General features: G+C 36.8%; 1 protein-coding gene across 4 annotated transcripts in view; it reads right to left on the reverse strand.

The window, feature by feature from the left end:
• Positions 1 to 23,516, reverse strand: part of ASXL3 (ASXL transcriptional regulator 3) — a 157,039-nt gene that overhangs the window by 95,846 nt on the left and 37,677 nt on the right. For 2 of the 4 annotated variants that reach the window (XM_040479134.1, XM_040479135.1), the window contains 3 exons: positions 22,592 to 22,594; positions 13,939 to 14,047; positions 12,590 to 12,698 (listed from right to left, as the gene is read on the reverse strand). In XM_040479134.1, the coding sequence (XP_040335068.1) occupies positions 12,590 to 12,698; positions 13,939 to 14,016 (187 nt within the window). In that variant the 5' untranslated portion in view covers positions 14,017 to 14,047; positions 22,592 to 22,594. The remainder of the gene's footprint in view (positions 1 to 12,589; positions 12,699 to 13,938; positions 14,048 to 22,591; positions 22,595 to 23,516) is intronic. The other 2 variants (XM_040479133.1, XM_040479131.1) reach the window with 1 other exon arrangement.

Consider the following 23,516-nt stretch of genomic DNA (forward strand, 5'->3'; position numbering starts at 1 on the left):
AATGAATAAACATTAAAAAAAATATTTTTAAGTAAATAAAATAGAAAATAAAATCTCTAAGTGAGTGTTCCTTTGGGTTAAAAAAACCAAATACCTTATTTTTAAGGAAAAACATCAAGAATAAAATGAACAAAGACAGGAAAGACTAAAATGCCCAATGCAATGCATCCATAAGCTCCAAACAATGCACCTGCATGTGTGGTGTGTACATGCCTGTGTGTGCTGTGTGTGTATATGTGTGCACTGACAAAAATAGACCCCTAGCACGCGCATATGAGGATTTTATTCATTCTTCTGCCATGTATCTGGTGAGGGTGGCTGAATCGAAAAACACTCACTAAGTAGCTGGATTGTGGAGGTTCACGCAGATTCATATTCTGACAAAACACACGGTTTTCACTTTTATTTAATTCTTGCAGCTTTCTTAATAACAGATGTGATAAATAAATAATACAGGGCTCATTTTAAACAGTTGCCTGAATATTTATATAAGGGACTGAGTCTGGCCTATGAAATACAAGCCAAAGAAAAACTAATGGTAAAGGAAGGACCAGGGGAAATCCCTTGTATGTGAAATTATAACAGAAAGCAGGAAACTGAAGAATTAGGGCAGATGTTTTATCCAATAAATATCAAACACTGACATGCAGCTTAGAAAGTGATATGTTCTTGGTATTCAAAAACGAATGCAGATTTTTTTCCCCCTAACTTCACTGGCATGATCACAAAATGAATGTCAGGATTTATACCTCAAAACCCTCCAAGACTGCCTGCCCTTCCCATAGGTGCAAAAACCAAAGACAAGAAGACATTTTTTTAAAAGGTACAGAAGTATTATTTCTGTCTACGATTTGCTTGGCTGCCAAAACTAGGCAAAGCCAAAGACATACTTAAGTGCTCATCTGCTGGCTTTAAATTCAAACAGGTAATGAGATTATCAGTATTTGTTTGTCAACCACTTCCAATCTCACTAACACACACATTCCCAAAGCCCTCATTCAAAATATTCTACTTAGAAGGCTCAGGAGCAAAGAGAAAGGGAGGATTACAGGTCGTCATGAAACAGTCCTGAAGGCTGGAGAAACTGGTGACTGGCCAGCAAGACTGGATTTCTGACTCTAGAGTCTCCATGCTGTCCTCCTCTCTCCCCTTTGTCATTCACCATTCAACTTGAAAATGAAATTGAATAGAAAATACGGGTCAGAGCTCCTATTTTTAAAGCTGCGTGACAGAGAGAAGGTATAGGACATTCTCCCCACAATGTAATTACTAACCCACTGAAAAGGGTACAGGAGGGCTTTGACCTTTAAACCGAGACCTAAAGAAGGGAGAAAACAGAATGCCACCTTGACTTTGTCTCTCTTTCTAGTTTCACATCTTGTCTGCCTCCCCAACTCCCATCGTCTCGGATCCAGCCGACTGAGACCCTGTGGTATTTCCTGAACACAGTGACTTGCTGTATTTATTGTGCTTGTTCTAATCATTCCTCATTCGAATCCCCTTCTCCCTCTCTTTGCCTAGCAAATTCACCTTGGCAGACCAAACTCAAACAGCTTTCCCCAAAGCCTTCCTGACTGTGCCAGTCTCTGAGGTAGGCTTACTCCTCCTTCCTCCATGTTTCCTTGGAACTTAGTGTATGAATTCATGGCATTCACCGCAACTGGTGCTTCTGCCTGCCTCACCACCCACAGCTTCAGCGACTCAGGACTTACTTATGTGCAAAGATAGGCACAGAGCAGCTGATCTATAAAAGTTTATTAAACTAAACTGTGAAATTTGATTTTCATTAGATTTATCTAAAGTATCTATTTTTAATGTTAACTTTCAATTACGGCTTTTTAAATTTTTAATGTTTGTTTATTTTTGACAGAGAGACAGAGCATGAGCGGGGGAGTGGCAGAGAGAGAGGGAGACACAGAATGTGAAGCAGGCTCCAGGCTCCGAGCCGTCAGCACAGAGCCCGACGTGGGGCTCGAACTCACAGACCGTGAAATCATGACCTGAGCCGAAGTCGGACGCTCAACCGACTGAGCCACCCAGGCACCCCCAATTATGGCTTTTACTAAGAAGTCGTGAATGGGGATGTCAGCAAAGCACAGTTTATTGTTATGGAAAAGCATATACAAGAAGTGAATTTTTTTTTTTTATCTTAGGAAATTGTAATTATCCTAAAGTCAATTAGGGAAAATATGAAAACCAAACCACAAAACATCCTATGAAGGTCAGTGGAAAGTCACATGACCTGCCATTCAATGCAGATAAACTCCCTTCTGCCATCCTTACTTGTTGCCTTATTTTAAAAGGAAAGTCACAGTTTGGAGGTTTTGCATAGTGGAATAAAAATAAAGATAATTTAAAAGTCAAAATTAGAAATCACAACGCTTACTTAAAATGGCAGGAGCTATAGGAGGGCAGAACTACAACACAGACCACGATCTGTGCACAATATAGTCACTGCAACAAAGATAAGATATTAATTGCTGCATCCCACTAAACTACACAGTAAGTAATAGGCTATCAGAGGTAACTGGTGTTTGAAGGTCTAACTCAGGCAGGAAGAAGAGCAGCCTTTGATCCATTCCATTTCTATCAGTTCTCCCTCCAGTTACTCCCATTCAATTTTCTGATCAAACTAGATGCTCTCAAATCAAAACAGTTTTCTGTAGAAATAATCCTGCTATACACTATAAGCTTAATACAGGTTTTATAAATAAACAATTTAAATTGAAGAGCACAGAGTATGTTAGGGATAACACAGTGACACATGGTTAGAATTCAATCACATTTCAAAAGAGAACGAAGTCTTAGAGGAAGCTTATTTATGAATCATTCATTTGGTCGCAAAACTTTTACTGAACACCTTTATGCCAAGCGCTGTTTAAAATGCAGGGGGGAAAGCAGTGAATAAAACCCAACACCTGACTTTGAGATGATAAAGCTTTTTAAAAATGTATTTTTTCTAAGAACAAGGATATAAAGATCTTAATTCTATGTGAGGAAAACCAAGTGTACGAAAACCTACCAGTGATAACTAAAATTTGTTCTGAAAGATCGGTAAGTAAATAATTCAAAAGTATCCCCACATGACAAATAATAAAAAAAGCTTATGTTTGGATTATGTATGTTTTATGTATCATACTTACATTTGAAATTGTTCGTATCAGACGTTCCAGATATACATGGCAACAAAATACATGCCAAAAACTTTTAAATGACTTAATGAGGACCAGGCAAATCCATTTGACCCCCAAATCACATCCATTTGACTCCATTTCTTTCAGAGAAAAGGTAATTCCTTAATTATTTTTGGATCCAGACTAAGGAGAACTCCCCTCTCTAAAAGCATTCCTTATTGCAAGATGGGTATAGATATCTGGATTTAAACAACTTCCCTCATTGCAATAAAAGACAAAACTCAAAGTGGATGAGTTGCCAAGAAAGGCCAGCAATTAAGTAGAGAAACACTAGCAATAAAATAAAGAAAACAGCAATTTTTCCCTAAGAAAATTTCAAGGGAGAAATTGTCTACTAAACACTGTAGGTATTGATACTTGATAATATTTGCACTATCATCTATGAGTAAGATATAGCTAATATAACTGAAATTTTTACTGTACCATTAGCTCAAAAATGCCCTGTCTTTAGTCAGAAGAGGTTTGCAGAAAAGGGAGCAAAATAAAACAAAGGGAATGGTGAATCATATGGTAATTACACTAGCAATGTCTATCAGTGACAACACGCTCCAACAAGACGTAATCAGGCTGATATCATAGGCTGCAAGTGATGCTCCTCTGATATTATGGAACTGGACAGACTGCAGTTTCATTGCAATGTCTGTAAATGGTTCACAGATATTTCGGTTTGCCCTGGACGCGACACTGAAGCTCCACAGGTAACTAGGAGGAACATTTGCGCACTGAAGGTACAACTATGGGAATCCCTTCTATGGGCACTCAATTTATCACCAGAGCCTTTCAGTTACACTAATATCTCTGGATATCCATAAAAAAATATCCCTTTATAGTCAAAATAGAAACTCAAACCAGAAGTAAGGATTTAATAGGAAAAGCACTTCCTATAGGTACTAGCCTTTCACCACCTAATCCATTCCTACCACAGAACCAATATAAATTCCTTTCTCAGAATTAGGGAGAGTAATAACACAATGAGCTGCCTGAAGGGGGGGGGGGGGAACAGTAGAAGCTATTTCTTTTACACTACACAACACCTGTGATCTTCTACACTGTATAAGGTTCTTGAAACATCTACACAGAAATACAGCAAAATCCACTTAGGAAATGAGAAATATCAAGAAGCAGGCAGGGAAAATATCATTAAAATGTTGGTACAGGTCAAGGGTAAATGTTTCCTTCACTCGTGGGCATCACGACTAAGTACTTTATATTTTGACACATAAAAGATAACTCCAGTACACAATAAAAAGGGAGCTAGATAAGGCACCGAGGTGGTTTGCTGAGAAATGGTTATACACTGTTGCTTTAAAAAGGAGAGAATGGGGGCGCCTGGGTGGCGCAGTCGGTTAAGCGTCCGACTTCAGCCGGGTCACGATCTTGCGGTCTGTGAGTTCGAGCCCCGCGTCAGGCTCTGGGCTGATGGCTCGGAGCCTGGAGCCTGTTTCCGATGCTGTGTCTCCCTCTCTCTCTGCCCCTCCCCCGTTCATGCTCTGTCTCTCTGTGTCTCAAAAATAAATAAACATTAAAAAAAATAATAATAAAAAAATAAATAAATAAAAAAAGGAGAGAATGCATAATCTGGCATCAATGAAAAAAAGTACTTTACTCTTTAAAGAATAGGTGCTTTGTTCCTATATACTAATTATAAACTAATAAATCAGATAGAAGCTTCGCTAGTTAATATGAGTAACTGAGGGAATACATTTAATTCTGGTTTTATTTGAGAGGGAGTTTGCTTTTATTATGAGATCACACTCTCTTTCCAATCTTTATATTATGAAATACTTTTCTCATAGCATGAGAAAAGAAGGGAAAAGTACACTTAAATGGGTCATTTTATCTGCACTTAGAAAACTTCCTTTTCTTCCATCACTCTAGGCTATTAAAAGTGACCAAAATCCATTTATACAGGAACAAAGTCCACAGTTCAAGGGGAAGTATGTAACAAAAAGAAGTCCCTAATGGGTAAAAGAAATGAAAAATAGTATCCATAAGTAATGTTTAAAAGAGCTGGGATAAGTTATTTGGAGGAGATGAAGGGGGTGGGGTCTAGATGATGCTCAGCTGTTCTCCATCACCGGAGAGTTAAAAAAAAAACAACAGAAAATGAGTTTAATTAAAAGCAAAAAAAAAAAAAAAATCAGCATAAGGAAAAAATTCTTGACTCTAAAGCTTATCAACACAGAGACAAATATAAAGGACACTGTGAGATTCCTATCCCTCTGGACACTTACTATTAGAATAATGTCTAATTGAATTGACTGGTTTAAGTCAAATGCTGGCTTGAGAGCCAGGCTGCATGAACTCGAAGTCATGAATGCTGTGGGCTGGGATGAAAGAAGGAAGAATAAGAAAGAGGAGGCAGAGGAGGCTTGATATCCTGCCAATGGTCATTTCTGACTGTGAAGAGTATTCTCTTTCCCCCGTATTTCCTTCCATATGTAACTAAAACAATATAATTTTCCCATACTTAAGTTTCTCTAGGCCACCAATGTAGAACAGGTGTCTCCAAGAGCTAGCAAAGCTGTTGAGGAAAAAGAAATGTGAAAGAGAAGACCAATTAGCTTAACCTAAGAAAAGGAGGAGAACTGGTCCAGTCATTGAAAGCGTCATCTGCAAGATTCCCTCATCTGCCAGATTCATTCTAGGAATGGCTGTCAGGTAGAAATTAATCATGAACACAGAGGCTATCCTATGTAAAACCACACAGGAGCAATCACAGACTAGCTACTGAAAAATCTCCAGCAAGACCAGACCAATACCACCACAAGGAAAAAGACACCACCTACATTAGCAAAATCTTCCAAAGTTGCTCAAGACACTGCCTTCACAGCTCCACCGTCCCCTCATTTTCTTCTCCCCAACCCCTTATATAAAATTGCCACTGATAAACTGTCAGTGTGACTGCTCCCTGAGGGCACCTACAGCTTCATTAGTACACTTCTCACTTCCTCCAGGAAGCTCCTCATCTGTATGTAATTGATGTCTCAACAGAGATCCTATCCACACACTTCAGGCCATCTTAAAGCACTTTTCACTTCTGAAAAAAGACCCCTTAAACTGTGGCCTCTGAGCCAACGAAAACAAAGAGTGAGCTGAATAATGTTTCATTAAGTTAACACAACTCTGCCAAGAATCATACAATCAGAAACCCACTTATAAAGCTGGCCATAAAGAATAATGAAAAAAGACCATATAAAATTCTTCAAATGTTGGAATCATTATTTACCCTGGGATCTAAGGGCTAAAACATAGGATATATGTTCTCTATAATTTTTCCCCTAAATAGAGACTTTTAAAATACTAATTCCCCTGCTAGAGTGCTGCTTCCTCCCTGAAAGCCATTAGGGTTAATAACAAGCAGAACCTTTTTTGATCTCTGTGGATGAAAATTGTACATTCTCCAGTTTTTTCCTTTTAAATAGTAGGATGGTTGCTTTTGATTTTAAACATGCAATATAAATTAGGGCCACGAAAAGAGAAATTCATTTTTTTCTTGTTCATAACAAGTTATAAATAGAAGGTGAAGAGAGTGAAGGCTCTGTAGTGATACGATCATTTCATATAAAATATGTATGGGTTCTGCAGCCAGCAATGCACTGTAAGTCAACTTAATATGTGTGAGCAAACTCATGATATACCAATGTATTATCCTCAGAAAACAACTCAGACACAAATATACCCATAAATCTCTGACTAAAATAGCCCATAAAATTCAAAATATTTTCTTTGGGTGACATAGATCTATACTTATATTGGCATAAATGGTCATGGGTTGTCAACAAAGATATATCAAGTGATTCACCTAAATCACTCTTCAATCTCTATCGCTAAAGCCTGTAAAATCTGAAGAGTTTACCTTCTTGAGTCTGCATGTCTAATTCTTATTAACTTGACAAACTGTTTAGTAGGAGTCAAAGAAACGTAACTATAGTTCTGTGTCTTGTAAATTCTATAATCAATAATATACCACTTCCTCCACTCTGTAAAATTTTCAACAGAACTTTAAAACAAAATACCTTGGCAAGAGATCACCCATTTAATAAGAATGTTTCTCTGGCCAACTGACTGTAAGAGGAGGACTAAAGCATTACTGTTATTATCTCAAATCTAAAGATTCAAATATTACTGACTGGAATTAAGCTGCTAAGATTTCTTATTACCACTTTTTGTAAGGGCTTTTTAAAACAAATACAACTTTAAAATATATTAAAAATACTTAAAAAATATTTCTCTGCTTACCCTCTTTAATGGTGCAGCGGATGTCAGTTGATCTTTATTAATTTGAAATAACTCTATAATAGCTTACTCTCTGGATTGCCACAAGGCGATGTTACCGATTGATAGTTATTATTCACATCAGCACTTCCGGCTCTTTCATCCCAAAGGAGGAATGAGAGAGGAGAAGAAAAAAACCAGATGGTGGGACCCTCCCCTTTCCCTCCCCCTCTCCCCTCTGCCCTGGCTCCCAGGTCCACACATCCCCACCTTCACTCTCTGATTATATTTTCAAAGTATATTTGTACAGCTGTAAGAAGTGCAGAACTTGCATCCATTCTAATTTCTGGTTCAAATATGTATTAGAAACAGATTCAGCAAGGAAACCACCTGAACTGGCTCAGGACTTTACTATCAATTTGTAAGAAATCATGTGATACCCTACTCCTTAATTTGGATAAGCCAGGGGTTCCTCTTTGTCAAGTTCTCAAGTCTATAATCAGAATAGATTTAAACAAATGTTGGAAAAGCAAACTGTAGCAATGACTCCTGGCCATTAGCGTTCCTTGTGATTCCAAGAGAGTTCACAGTGGTTAGAGCCTGGCTTTTGGTGTCACATACATGTACCTGGCTTACCACTTGGATGAGATATTTAACATACCTAAGTTTGTCTTCTCACAGGTGAGAGAAAGAAAGAAAGAGAGAGAGAGAGAGAGAGAAAGAAAGAAAGATTCCTTCCAAGCAAGGAAGGAAGAAAGAGAAAAATAAAAGTAACAGAGCCTAGAAAGATTAATTATCTCATAAGAATGTTGTGAGGATTAAACCATATACATGTAAACAACTTACAGAGGCTGGGTCTTAGAGGCATTCATATTTTCAATATCTAAGTCTGATAAGGTTCATGGGCTATAAACAGAAGAATATGGTATTTACGTGGATAGGAAATATAGTTATCCTAAAAGAAGCATTTGTGGTTTGCCATAAGATGCAAAAGTGTAAAAGTCAAGGAATATTCAAGGAAATAAGCTGTTTACTGTCCGTTCAGTGATTCCCCAAAGCAATTTCTCTAATGCAACTTCAAAGGAGAAACCAGAAAATCTAGTCTTGGTCACATTAGCTGGAGATGTGTGGGTATGTGTTATTGTGTGAAGTACCTATCCACATTTCAAATTAGGGGAATTTACTCATCCTGCTTTATTTTGGTTATTGGCTGAGTGCTCTCACCCTGTCTCCACCCCTTTCCAGCCACTAAAACCCTCCCACTGTTTCTTCTGAAATTCCGAATTAGTCATTTAGCAAAATCTCCCATTAACCTCCATCTCTTCTCAGAATATTCCACTCACATCTTGGATCTACAAAAAAACCTGACTCTCTCCAGTGAACACTGCCACTTTCCCTGGAAGCCTCTCAGGCAGAAGTCCCTCTCTTTTCCATACATCTTGTACTACTGGGACTGGAAATGGGATAGGTGGTCTCTGTTTCCCCTTGCTGCTTATTAGACGCCTCCAGCATGCTCTCTCACTCCATCAGGCCATAGTAACAACTACCGCTCCTTCCTGCACTCATCTACCAACTCCTGGGTTACCCCTCTTCATGTTTTGAAGATTTTAACTCCTAAATGTCACACCCTTTCAATGCTAGTTCTAACATAATTGCCTGTTTCAAAATCCACACAGATGATTCTCTAATACTTTACACCTGGGCTACCACCAGCCTCTACGTCTTTGTGCAAAGAAGAAAAAGCAACGTTTCCTCCAAGGAGACCCAGCTCCATCCCATAGTACTAGGCTGAGCAAACAGAGGGCTGCTGAATTTCAGCCACTGATAATGGTCCCTTCAGTCAGGCCACTCTGAAGAGGGCACACACTGCCTAACCATTCATGACAGCCTTAAACCTAGCCCCCTTCCTCCTTTCCTCTCATCTCAGACATAAATTCCATAATATCGTCCTAACCTCAATTTCGTGCATTCCACTCACATCACCTATCCTTCTAACTCATTTTCTCTAGAACACCAAATCAAACAATCTTATAAAGGCCAATCTCTTCATCCAGTTAATAGATCCCATTTCCTCTCATCTAATCAAGCACACGGCCACAGGTCACCTTCCTCATTATCACATTCTCCTCCTCAACTGGATTCTCCTCATCCTCATCCAGTTGAGGATATCAACTCAATATCCTCATTATCTAGAATAATTAGAATTATTCTAATACTTATCTCTCATATTAAAAAAAAACTTTATTTTTTAAAAAAATATATTTATTTATTTTGAGAGAAGGGGGAAAGGGCAGAGAGAAAGGGAGAGAAAGTCCCAGCAGGCTCTGCACTGCGAGGCTCAAACTCGCAAACTGTGGGATCATGACCCGAGCCAAAACCAAGAGCTGGACACTCAACTGACTGAGTCACCCAGGTGCCCTAAAACGACTTTCTTTTGATTCCACTTTCCCTTCTGGCCATTTTCCCATTTCACACCTTCCCTTTATCTCAAAAATCCTTGAAAGAACTATCTTTTGGGGACTCCAATTTCTGTCCTCCTATTCTCTGGAACCCACTCCACTCAGGCTTGCAGTCTCAGCAGTGGACAGAAATTGTCATTGCCAAGTTCATCCCCAACCTCACAAAGCTAAATCCAATGGTTATTCTCAGTCTTCACTATAAGCTGATCCATCAAAAGCATTTGGTACATTTAAGGTGCTTCCTCCCCAGAAACACTTTCTTCACTTGGTTTCCAGGACAGACATGTTCTTCTATCCATTTATCTTTAGTCGCACTTGTTGTAATTATTTCCTATAATTTCTCCAAGTTCTTAAAATTCAAGTGCCCGTGAGCTCAGTCTTTAGGCTTCTTCTCTTTTCTATCTGCCTTCAGTTCTTTGGTGATCTCATCTGTTTCTTATCTTTAAATATCATCTATAAACTGACCACTTTTACATGTGTATCTCCAGCAAGATCTTCCCCATGAATTCACGACTGATAAATCCAATTATTTAACACATCCACCTGGGTGTTGAAAATGAAGGTCATACTTAGTATGTCCCAAACTGAGCTCCCTATCAACAGTTCTGTCTCCTAAACTAATTCTCTTGCAGATTTTCCATCTAAGTTAAAGATAATGCTAATTCGTCTACCTGCTCACACTCAAATTTGGGGGTTATCTCCAGCTCCTTTCTTTATTTCATAGCCATACTAATTTTAGCAGCTCCTGTTAGATCTAGCTTCGTATATATCCAGAATCCAATCACTTTCCAGCACATCCACTGCTACTCTTTTTATTCAAACTCTTATCTGATTATGGCAAAAGCTTTCTAACTGGTCTCTGGTTTTTGTCCTTGTTCCCCTCTATATATGTTTTTGTAATTAGTACTCCTGCTATACTTTAGCTTCTGCTAAAATCTATGTGAGCTCATTGTCTCTCTAGCTCAAAACCCTACAAGAGTTGAACATCTAATTCAAAGCAAAAGGCAAGATCAAGGCACCATAATATCTGGCCCCATAACTTCTCTAACTTTGTATCTTACCATCCTCTCCTTTGCTCACCCTGGCCTCCAACCACACTAGGCTCTTGATGTTTTTGGAATATTCCAGGAACTCTCCTGCTTCAAGGCCTCTATAATTGCTGCTTCTTCACCTAGAACTCTTCATCCTTAGATACCTGCTGCCTTCCTTATTCCCCTCAGATCTTTCTCAAATGTACCCCTTTCTTTGACTCTTATCTCATTTATTTTGCCCCATATCACTTTTTTGGAACTGAAGAAGCTATACATTTTACATATTTATTTTGCTTCATGTCTGTATCTCTACCCATCTAAGACCCAGGGGAGGTCTCTTTTTGTTCTTGTTTTTACTGCTGTAACTGCAGTGCTGAAAATAGTACAGGACACATAGAAGCTCAATAGTTTGAGAGAGAGAGAGAGAAACACAAGTGCCCATTGAAGCCAGTAGTGCAACAAGAGGGATAATCCAGTAAGATTCCCCTTCATCTTTCTGAAGGAGAACAGTTTGCTCCATTTAGCAGCCCTTCCAGAAGGCCAGAAGTTGCTGTGCATCTCTGCCTTGTTCTCTCTGTAACCACAAGGCCCCGTCAAAATTCACAGTACTACCACAACGATAGCATGGGGGTGAGGTGAGTTTTCAAAAGGTGTAAGAATAGGGACCTCAAATTCAGTGAGAGTTGGTTCTCAAAAAAAAAAAAGTCCACAAAGCTAACTTCAGCCCTTTTATTAAGAATCTGTGTTTCCTACTTTAATTCACAACCTCTATTGCAGATCAGATCGGCACTGAAGCAAAATCAGTCTCCTGGGGACTATCAGAAATCATACCAACTTACAGGGCAGGAGTATCCAGTCAGAATACAAAGGGACTATGTGTGGCCGTTAATAAAATGAATGGCTTTGGGCTATTACTGAAATACGATATTTCTGCAAGGATCCTTTAAGATTTGTTTGTGTAAAGATAATTTACTGATTTCTATGAGTCCACCAACAGAGGCTTTAATGACACAGTCTTCCTCCTGAATCATGATCTGGGTCCACTTTGTGGGACTAGTGGGTAGGGTAGGAAAAAGTACAGCAGCATTTGTGGAACAAAGATTCGCTAAAACTGCAGTACAGGAATTATATACACTAATGCAATCATAATGCACGTCTTGAGAAAGATAAAAATGAATTAACATGGGCAGAATTCAGAGGCAGAAAATGCCCCCTTAGAAATCTGGAAGGGTTGCTCACTTTTCAAAAGGGTTTCACAAGAACATAACTTATTTGGCCCTTGTTTCATTGTTAGGAATACTAACATCATCAAACTACTTGTGATCACAGGAAAAAAGAGACACAATCAGAGACAAAACAGCATTCTTTGTCTCACATAAGAATAAAACCACTGGATACCCCCAGTAACACCCTCATCTTACAGGAGAAATATACTGAGAGCACTTGAGAATATTACCCAGAAAAGTCCATACTTTAAAAAATAACTAAAACAAAAAGCAAATAAATGCATATTTTTCTTAGGTGATAATCTTTTGAATAAAAATTACTTGATGCTGAATCTAAGCAGGTGGTAAAAACGTAGAGAAGAAATTATATCTATAACGGTCAGGAATTCAATCTGTGAATTACTGGACTTCTATGTAATTTCTAAGAGTAAGGTTTATATCTTAAAGTTCATCACACTTACCTCCATTTCCTTCTCCACTGGCATTGGCCTCTGCCATTTCTGCGCCATCCAGTTCAGACTCACAGCCTAAATCCAATGTTCCATCAGCTGGGCATGACGACTCCTCTTTCTATATTATTTTTAAAAAATGATGATTTATGGAGATGTACTGGCAACTGAAAACATTTAAAATACTTTCAGAGTCCTAAAGTATTACTACTGTTACTTATAACTTGGAATTTCAACAGATTTACTTACTGTAAAATCAGTCCTTCAAAAAAAAAAAAAACTAGGAAAAGCACGCTGCCACAGATGATTTTTTGTAGATAACCTTTTAAAATCTATACAAAAGTGACATATGCTGCTTCCATTTTTTTTTTCCCAATTCTACATTCCTCCTTATATTAGGAAATGGTTTAACAACTCAGAATTTTACCAGTACCTTAAATACCCAGGTACCTACAAAAAGCAACTGAAATAATACAAGTCTTTTTGATTAACCTGGGTTATTTTGTGAAACGCACACAGTGATGAGGGCCTAATGCTTAATGGCTGAGAAAGAACCTTTGCTTCTTTGCCAGGTATAACGTTTAGCATTAAAAACAGCCTTCTCAAAGGAAATTAATGACCTTTAAAGGTAATCCATCATTTACTAAAAACAGTGACTTATTTTTAAAATATAAGAAAATACGTTGACTTATTATTGTTCCAAGTTACACAACCATTTGGAGACCATCGGCTTTTATCCTCTGGAACTTTGCATCTTAGATAACACTTCTCATTCTAGTTGGGAAGGGGATTACACTAAAATAATTAAGACTCAATTATCTGAGTCTTTTTATGTCATTTCTCTATTCTTCTCACACAACAAGAATGCATTATTTAAAATTCCCTTGATATCACTGTTGTTTTAAAACTGAACGATTAATTTAAATCAGCAACTTTTCAAGAAGGATGGATAAACTTATTTTTATAAAAGACAGAAAGGCACACAGGTGTGAAGTCTGTATATCAACTGATGGTCATTAAGTCAAATAGTTTAAGGCAACTGTGATCATCTTAAGCTCTTGGCTGATGCCTCATGGCACTCCTCCATGTAAATTTTTAAGAATCAAGAATTTTAAGGAAGCCACAACTATTTTCCGTTACCATATGTTAGACTGAAACCACAGATATGCTTTCCTTGAAGAAAAATGTCATTGTTTATTCTTAATATGAAGTCACTTTTAAGACATCTGAAAACATTTAAAAGGCATAGGGGTCACTTTTCTACCCTTCACCCAAATCTAATTTTGTTTACCTTCACATGTCTGAGAAAACGCATGATACGCAGTAATAACAGACATAATACACAGAACAATCCAACTTACTTTGAGAGCATAGAGGCCTGACTTTCCAGGGATTTTGAAGAATGTTCCATCCCCTATTCGAGTGTTAGTGTGAAGCATTGCATTCAGACAGGCTAATGGAGAAGTTCCACTAGAAAATAAAAGTGTGCAAAAATGAAGAGTCTGAGATGCAGTTTCTGTGGCAAAACTGTTCTCAGTCTCTCTCTCAAAAAAAGACCTTCTCACATGCCTTTTTAAAATATCCTTCCAACCCTGAAAACATCTACATTACAATAACAGGCCAGTCCAGTTTTGCCAAAGTTAATCAGATGCATCTGTCTTATAGGCTTCAGGCAAAAAGTCTCCTGAATTGAAATTATGCTTTTATTCATAAAGCAACCAACACTCTATTTCCAAGAACCCAAAGCCCAAACGTTAATGTGCTGTTATTTTACAAATAATACCACGAAGCCTCAGTTTTTAAATATTACGGGCAACTTGATGGTTGCACTTGAATGATCAAATAAACCAAGTTCAAGGACAGCTCCATCCTATAGGTTGAAAAGCAACAAAAGAATAATAAGAAACCAGGGAAGAACTGATTTGAAATTACAAGTATTTAAGTTACTCACAGGACTGCATTTCTCACACGGCCAAATAAAAACGTCTATCTGTGTTTATACCTCTGATACAGCTTCCACAATGACATCAGTTGCTCAGATTCGTCAATAAAAATGTATGTGTTTGGGAATTCTACCCAGTTAATAATTATGTTCTGTAGCAAAACTGCAAGTGACTGAATTATGAAAACAGATTTTTTAAAGAAATCAAACAGAATTAAACTAATAATTAAAAATATCAATGCACATATGTACAAACACTGAAATGTATTCATTATACTTAGAAAGATGTTTATGAAATGTATGTGTATGTATTTTCTGGAGTAGACTTTAGAACTTTTTTTTTGTTTGCAAACTAGTATTTTTGCAAACCAGAAGTTAGAGCTAGTATTATTACTTTCATTTGCTAATGTTTCCATTTACATTTTACTTCCTAATATGCTAAAAGATTGATATTTGATTGAACCAATATTGATTAGAACCCCTACTCCAACCCATTTGTGTCATATGGGTTCCGGGTATTTAATCCAAAATATTCTCAGAGAAGAGAACCTCTAGGATATTAGGGTTTTGAAATTTGAATTTCTATGACAGAAACATAGTTTTACATTACTAAAAGTTTCTAAAAATGAAGACTATTAAATCTCTTACCTACTATGAAAACTCACAATAAAATTAAAAGGCTAAATTTGCCAAGTTGCAACAGCATGTGTGTGTCTGTGTATACATACACACACACACACACACACGTGTGTGTGTGTGTGTGTATTGCATATATTGTATATATTGCATATATATATACATCATAGTCATAAAGGTTTATGAGAATTACAATAAGAAGAACACTCTCATTTTAGGAAGAGGCTTCTCTTTGCCAACATGTCAGTATGATCCCATTGGATGTGACAGGAAGCAAGAGCCCTAACATAAATTTGGTCATAGAACAATGCCGTGATAACACTAAAGTATAGGTGGTAATTCTACTGTGTGCATTTATGTAATATGTTTCCTTGGGAAGCTTCTCCAAGTTTACAGACCTCATTTCATTATTTTTCCTCACAAAAGATTTTTTGCTCATATTTCAAGTGGGCCAGGCATACCTTATACAGTAAAATATATTCATCTCTCCCAGAAATATCTCTGTTCATGAACAAATTCCAGATAAATAATGCTGTACATGTTATACTGAACACTCCAAAATACCTATTTTTGTCATTTTCTCTTTAGATAAAAGCACAGACAAATTGAAGCTGGGAAACTATTACGCCAGATTTGTGGAGTTTTAATTTAGTGAAACTGTCAGAAACACAGACTTTCTGTAGGGACTTGGCAAGAAAATGTTAACACTATAAGTAAAATAGAATCCAATACATAGAAATGAAAAAAAAATGCAGACTTTTAAAAATGTAACAATAAAATTGCCCACCTAACAGCAAACCTCACACACATTCTTCTTGCCTTTTCCTAAAGTCCTAACACAAATTTAGAATATGAAAGAATACTACAAATTTCAAGACAAAAAGTGCTAAACAAATGCAATTTAACATCACTATAATTTACATTTTCTTTCTAAGGTGCAGTAAATGAAGATAATTGTAGAAGATAAATTGACTACTAAGTAGCAGTTTAATGCTATGCTTGCTGCAAATGTAAGTGATAAGCACCCAGTTTCATATAAATAATAAGCTCTGTGGAGCATGAATATATTATTAAATTATACTGTTTATTAATTCCATAAAGTAAAGATTTACTATGGAAATATTTAAAAATATGTACTTCACAATCACATGACAGTGTATCTCCAAGTCTCAATGACTACCGTCATTCTCCCAAATCATTCCCAAAATAAACATATGACATCTGTTTTATTTCAAAACTAAACACCATTTGCATTTTAGAAGAATTAGAAAATATTTTGCAATGAAATGCAAATTTTACAACTCAAATCACTGGCTGATTAGTCACTTAGTTTTAAGTTTACAACCTGCATTTCTTTACAGAAAAAAAAAACCCTATATTAGGTCTATTTTTTTAAAAAACAATAAAACATTAGCATCAACTGTTTCATCCAATGCAGAAGAGACATAGGAAAATGCATTTTTAAAAAATCCTTCATACTATTTATTTATTGCTATTAGCCTCAACAACTCCATACAGTCTAGAAATTTGGATTGCTTTTCCTGAAGAAATGAATGTCTTAATGAACTATTACTGAACAGTAGTAAATAAAAGTCTTATTTATATGTTTTTATTAATTTCATATTAAAAAAATAAATCTAGCAGGCATGCCTTGGCCTGCTTTGAAGAAAATATATTTATATCCATACATATTTAAATATATTTATGTATGTTTATGTATTAATATATATTACAATGACTTACTGTGGGGATGAAAGAAGATAAGGCAAATATATGTTAAAAATGTATTCTTAGATAGCATGAACAACTTCTACATAGCATTTCATATTTGTAATTAACAAAAAAACACATTTCGTTCACAGTTAAGGCAAGCGTTAATTACCTCAGTTGGAACTTTAAAAGTTAAAAACTCTATAATAAAATATGCATGTATGTATATGATCTGAAATAACAAAACAATATTTTAACAACAAAAAAACTCTGAACTTTCAAAAGTTACTTACTTTCTAAAAAGATGAGTTGGAAGAATCGTGATATCCCGAATTATAAAAGGAAAACCAAGAAAAAAGGAAGAAAAGAAAGTTAGTTTTCCAACTTTAAATACAATTCTGCATCTTACCATTTCAATAAAACAGCGCAATATACAAGACACACACTGAACTTGTAGTTTTGGCTGCCAAGGGGGAGGAAAACCTGGGGAGCTGGGGTAGAAGGTGACTCATACTTCCTTCCCTAATGCCTCCACAACGTTCTCATTCTGTCCACTATGCACATGTATTTCTGTATCATAAATATAATTAGAAATAAATAAGAAGGACAGTATTTGTCCCCCGTTCTTTTCTTTCTGCCATTCCCTTTAATTGGGCCCTTTCCTATACACCTGCCAGGGTAGATATACAGCTTATTCTACTTGTTTGTTTTTCTCCCTAGACTGTAGGGTTGTGGAACCCTTCTGGTTTGTTTTCATTTCCCACAATCCCTGAAGCAGAACAGGGGTGGAATTTGGAGGCAGGGGAGCAGGCATAATTTAAACTGTCTAGACATCAAAGAACCCCCAGAGATGCTTTGCAGAGCCCTGGTGCTGTGTGAACTACAGAAAACCCATTGCTTTATCACATCAAATTGCTGACAGAACACATAAAATTTTACTAATAGAGCACACTTAGTGAAGGGAATGGATAGCCTATCTATTTTAATAATTTTAAAAACCACACGCACGCACACACACACACACACACACACACACAGGGAATACAACTGGAAGAAACATATACCCAGGGAACACAATTGGAAGAATATTTATAGACATGACAAAGAAAATATCATAATTGTGGTACTCCATTCCTTTATGTATAAAATAATAATGCTATACAATATTTAAGTAACACAACTTTTAGACTATTTTACTAAGTATCTCTTAAAAATGTCAGATAAAAGCTATTCCCAAAAAACATTTTAAATCTAATTTTTCAAATATGGGAGCATCAAAAAATTAACCCTGAACAACATAAGTCTAAAAACTCAACAAATTCAAGAAGCAGCTGTTAACAGCATTTATTGCGTTATTAACAGTTATGTGCTAAGTGCTATTAATATAAATTAATAGAAACAATTATACGTTCACTCTCCTTTCAAAAAAATTCTTAATAGCTCCTTTCAAGTACTTCCAGTATTGATGGCTTAAAGAAAATATCTTAACTGTAAAGGCTATATTTTTAAGAGGAAATTATGTGGGCCTCTGGGGTGCAAGTAATATTTTAGCTCTTGATACAGGATCTTTGTGTTCACTAGGTGAAAATTAAATTGTTTACTTAGGATTTGTGCATCTAACTATAGTTATACTTCACCAAAATGTTTTTAAAATCATAAAAATGAACAGTTCATTTTTGGATTTGTCTATTTTTTTACATATTCAATGGGCAAGTCATTACTAGTGGAGAAGAATAAACAGTGAGTGTTGATGACTCCTTAACACATACAGGCACACTGTACATCTGATAAATCAGTAACCTACATGATTAAAAAAATTCTAGAAAGTCAAGGCCAAACTAACTTCTTACTCTTGAGAAAAATTACCACCAGCCTGGAACTCTTGAAAATGACTGAAAATAAAAACTTAAAAGCTATATACATTACCTAAATAATCCCAGCACATAAAACTTAGCCAAAGAATGACCTAACGCAACCTTGAAATTTGATTTTGAAGACAAAAACAGTGTTCCAAACTCTTATAGTGCCTCTAAGAAAATCACTAATGAACAGTTTTAATCAGCACAGACATGAGATATAAGTCTTAAAAATATAAAAATAAATAGGAATAACCAATTAACTCGAGAGATGTGTCATAAAAGGAAGATATTTTGCATATTTCCATGTGAAGAATATCCACATGATTTTCAAAATTCAACATGTCTCTATGGTAAAATTAGAAATGCAGCACTGGTACTCTCAGGAGGTAGATATATTGAGGAATTAAATAATTACCAAGTGACATATGTCATGCAATTCTCAAATCTAGAGAAATAATTTCCAAACATAAGCATGTCTCTGATTGGCCTGAACAATACAAAAAGATATTCTTCTTAGGATAAACAGGAATTTGAACTTAGATCTTTTATTACTTTGGAGACCTTATCCAGCTACTACCAGGTAGACTGCAGTGGTTCATACAACCACATTCATTAAAGTGACCTTTTGTTTTAGGAGGCAGGGTTCCCAAAATATTAATACAGGGACAAAAGTATGCCCAGTGTTATTTTAAAATAGTACCTATAAGGAGAAAAAAATAGGCCTCTACAAGTGTCAATTAAAGCCTATAATCCAAATTATAATTTTTAAAGGCCCCCAACTAAAATCTGAGGTGAGGCATCTATAAATCCAGACACTGAATAACAACACAGCACACTATAGCTGGACGTTGACAACTGTCTCTCCCCATGCCATGTTACCACTGCTATACCAGGAGAGACAACAGAGCACAAGGAGTAAGGCTGGGGCTTCTGGAGCCTGTCAACTTGAATTCAATGGAGGCTAGACCATTTACTAGCTGTGTGACTTTAGAATTGACCACTCTGGGTCTCAGGTTCCTCAACTACAGAATGTGGTAAAAGGAGTCACTATTTCATAGGGGATTATTCTGAAGGAGCAATGACTTAAAACATGTAAAACACTTAGAAATGTGTCTGGCATACTGTAAGTGTTCAAAAGATTGTGAACTATCATTTTTATGAATACTCCTCCTCCTCAAACAGACCAACATCGAGAGGTACACAAGATGGCAAATGGAAAGAATTTAAATATTTTGTAACTTGTCTGAAGAACTGGTTCAGGTTAAGATTTGGTCTAATTTCACTTTCATTTCATTAGCAAAAATAATTGAAGACGTGGAATGCATAAACTCCAACCCCATCGCCTTTCACATGTGAATAACAGTGAAAATAAGATATGCAATAAAGGTAGTAGGGAAAGAACAATAATAATAATAAATATCTGTTATTACAGTTACCATTTACCGAGCATTTCGAATGTGACTGGGCTTTCACAACTATTATTTATATTCCGTGTAGCCACCATGAGAGGTAAGCATGATTTCCAGTTTTGCAGATATAACTGAGGCTGAGATGTGAAAAATCTTACTGCAGTCAAATAACAACTAAGTGATACAGCTGAAATCCAAATTCTATTCTGATTCCAAAGCCCATGCTTTTTCCACTCTCCCACATTCTTCTCCCCACAGTTGCCTCCTCCACTTAATTAACCCTGGATACTAAAAAAGAAAATTTAGCACTTGAAGGAAACACACAAAGAAAAGCCAGATGCTGGCAAATGATAAACGTGGTTGGTTCCATCCTCACTCAATGCCACCTATAGCAATGACGCCCTCTGGGTAGATTCCATTATTCTAAGAACTAGGCTGCAGAAGATGACATCGCCGTTCATCTTCCTTAGGTAATGCTACCTCTGCAAATTAAAGAAGAAAGAACTTTGAGAGAATATGGCAGAGAATTCAGGTCCATGACTGAGAGGACTCTGTAGAATTGGATCACTAAAGAATAACACAATCCATTAATTGAATAAACATTTATTGAGCATGTTATATGTGTCAAGTTAATCTTGAAATAAATTTGCACTCTGACAGTGCTTTGCACATAAAAGAAATGCAGACTGAGCTCAGCTGAATTCTCTGAATACATACAAAATGACAAGGGATTTAGGAGAAAGGAGCCTTGAGGCATGTGGCACGACAGGAGGAAAATCATTTCAAATTTAAATGTTATCCTTAGTTTATTCCAAGAAGATGACTGAGATGGGCTCATGTGCCAATTTCTTATGTCACCAACTCTAATGCAGGGGCAACCAACCCATGGGCACTGGTGGCTCTTCAAGACTTTATACTATTTCTCCGTTACCACAATCTCAAAGAGAATATTTTCAATTAGGCCAAAAAATATATCTTTCAAAACAAAATGGTGAACTTCATACATTAAAAAACAGACATTACTTCTATTTGGTATGATAAATTAGTTTAAATAATAATTTAAATTTCTATATTCTACGTGTACTCTTCCTCCTCTCCCAACTCGTTAGCAATGGCTAATACTACAGCATTTCTGAATGTGTTCTATAGGATATTAGTCCCAAGTGCCGTGCCTAAAGACTGTCATATGAATTTTGGAAAAGCAGCATACTGTATGCTTTGCAAACTCACCAAATACATTATTATATAATAAAGTCTGTGAAAAAAAATCCTCCTTAACTCAAGAAACCTTAACTCAGTGTTGCCTAAGCATAAGCAATAAAAAAAAAAATCTTTCCCACCATAGTATTTAGCAACATACCCTATTACAGTATGCCAAGAAATATACTTGGGAAAATGCTATACTATATTTATGACTAGGATCATTAGAAAAATCTACCTAGCAGTTGTAACTCCCAGGAATGCTTAATTTTGTTAGCTGAATGCTTAAAATCTTATTTTAAAGGTATACAAAGCATGTGTTACTCTGTGGAAAAAACAATGTACTGTGATGAGTATTTTTCACTGTGTGTATTTGTAAAATTGAAAAACATATCCAGGGACTTGAAATAGCATTGAATAATATAACGGAAAGTACAATATATTTGCAGTATTACCCAACATAAATATCTTACTCATCCTCCCACTGGAGATCTTCCTCCTGATCCTCTATTTCTCTCACTATCCTCCTCATCACACAGGACTGAAGCATTTCTCAGACCCCTCAAATTATTGTGCCTCAACAAAGTTCATCTCTCAATTTCCCTTTTCACCTCCTCGCATCCTAATTCATGCAGCGTTTGCGTCACCGGTGGACAGTGCTACAGCTCCCCTAGCTCTGCCTTCAACATCTCCCTGCTCCCACGCAGCCTACCCACTGGCGCCAAAGCAAGGCTTCTATTCAACTAACAACCAAAAACACCGCTTAGACTCCTCAGGCAAGGCCACACACTGGATTTTATTTATTTAATTTTAAAAATGGTGGTTTCAGAAGCACAAACTCCCAGGCTGAAATCACAGTCCTACTACAGTGTGCTTGGCACCAACCTCATCTTCTCCGCCTCCCGGATAACTCTCAGACCACTCTCCTATAATCTGATCCAACCCGGTAAATCATGTGCCTCCACAGTCTCCCATCTCTCGTTTGCTTCGTATGAAACCCTCTGTCTGCATCCCACTCCTTGCTCCATTTATCACTCAAAATAAAATGTTTAGGGGTGCCTGGGTGGCTCAGTCAGTTGAGCGTCTAACTCTTGATTTCGGCTCAGGTCATGATCCCAGGGACATGGATACAGCCCTGCGTTGGGCTCTGCACTGAGCATGGAACCTGTTTGGGATTCATTCATTCATTCTCTCTCTCTCTCTCTCTCTCTCTCTCTCTCTCTCTCTCTCTCTCTCCCTGCCTCCCTCTCTCACTCACTTTCTCTCTCTCTCCCTTTGCCCCTCTTTCCAGCTCACGTTTTCTCCCCCTCTCTCTCTGAAATAAAAAAAAAATATTAAAAATAAATAAAAATAAAACCTTTAACTACCACCTGTATGGTGACACCATTTGTGATCCCAGGACATCTGTGTATTACAATCTCAACACTTTGAATATCTCATAGTTTCTTGTGCATCAACACTTTTAAACTTCTAACTTTCCTGCCCCTACTACTTACAAGTTTGGGAACTCCATAGGGGATAGGCATATATTTATCTTTGTACTATCTGACAAGCAATACCAATGCACTCAGAACATGTTTGTTGAGATGATCACTGCTATAAAGGTTGCTACAATCATGCATTTGTGGACCGGCAATGAATATCATCCACAGTCTATTTTAATTTATGACTATAATCATGGGTGTCAAATACCCTACACTCCACTCAGCCACACTGGCCATCTTATACATGCATACCATGCATTCCTTTCTCTTAGTGACTCTCCCCGCCTCAGTAATGTGATTCCAGGTTTGTTATTAGTGAAATGGTCCTAATTTCCCCACTAGGAAAGGCTAGCCAGACTGAACTAAATGGTCAAATGGTGGGAGTTTGGGGAACTGATAGAGAAAGAAAGAGGAAAGAGCATACATTATTTTCCATAGAAATACAAGCTGTAAAGGTACAAAAAAAAAGATTAGCTGGTGTCTACCTCTGCCTCCACAAGTAGAGCCTGCCGAGAATAAAGCTAACCAAAGAAAAGCAGAGCAAAACATGCAAAGAAAAGAGTGAGGAAAGGTGGTACCACTTCGACTCCTGCATTATCTAGTCATGTTGAAGATCAACCCATCAGGTGTCCAAGTTAAATAAGCCAATAAATCCCCTGTTTTTTTTTTTTTTTTTTTTTTTTTTTTTTTTTTTTTTTT

The sequence above is a fragment of the Herpailurus yagouaroundi genome, unplaced genomic scaffold, assembly GCF_014898765.1.
Source record: "Herpailurus yagouaroundi ecotype Mexico unplaced genomic scaffold, PumYag 142, whole genome shotgun sequence".
In the NCBI taxonomy this organism is placed as follows: Eukaryota; Metazoa; Chordata; class Mammalia; order Carnivora; family Felidae; genus Herpailurus; species Herpailurus yagouaroundi.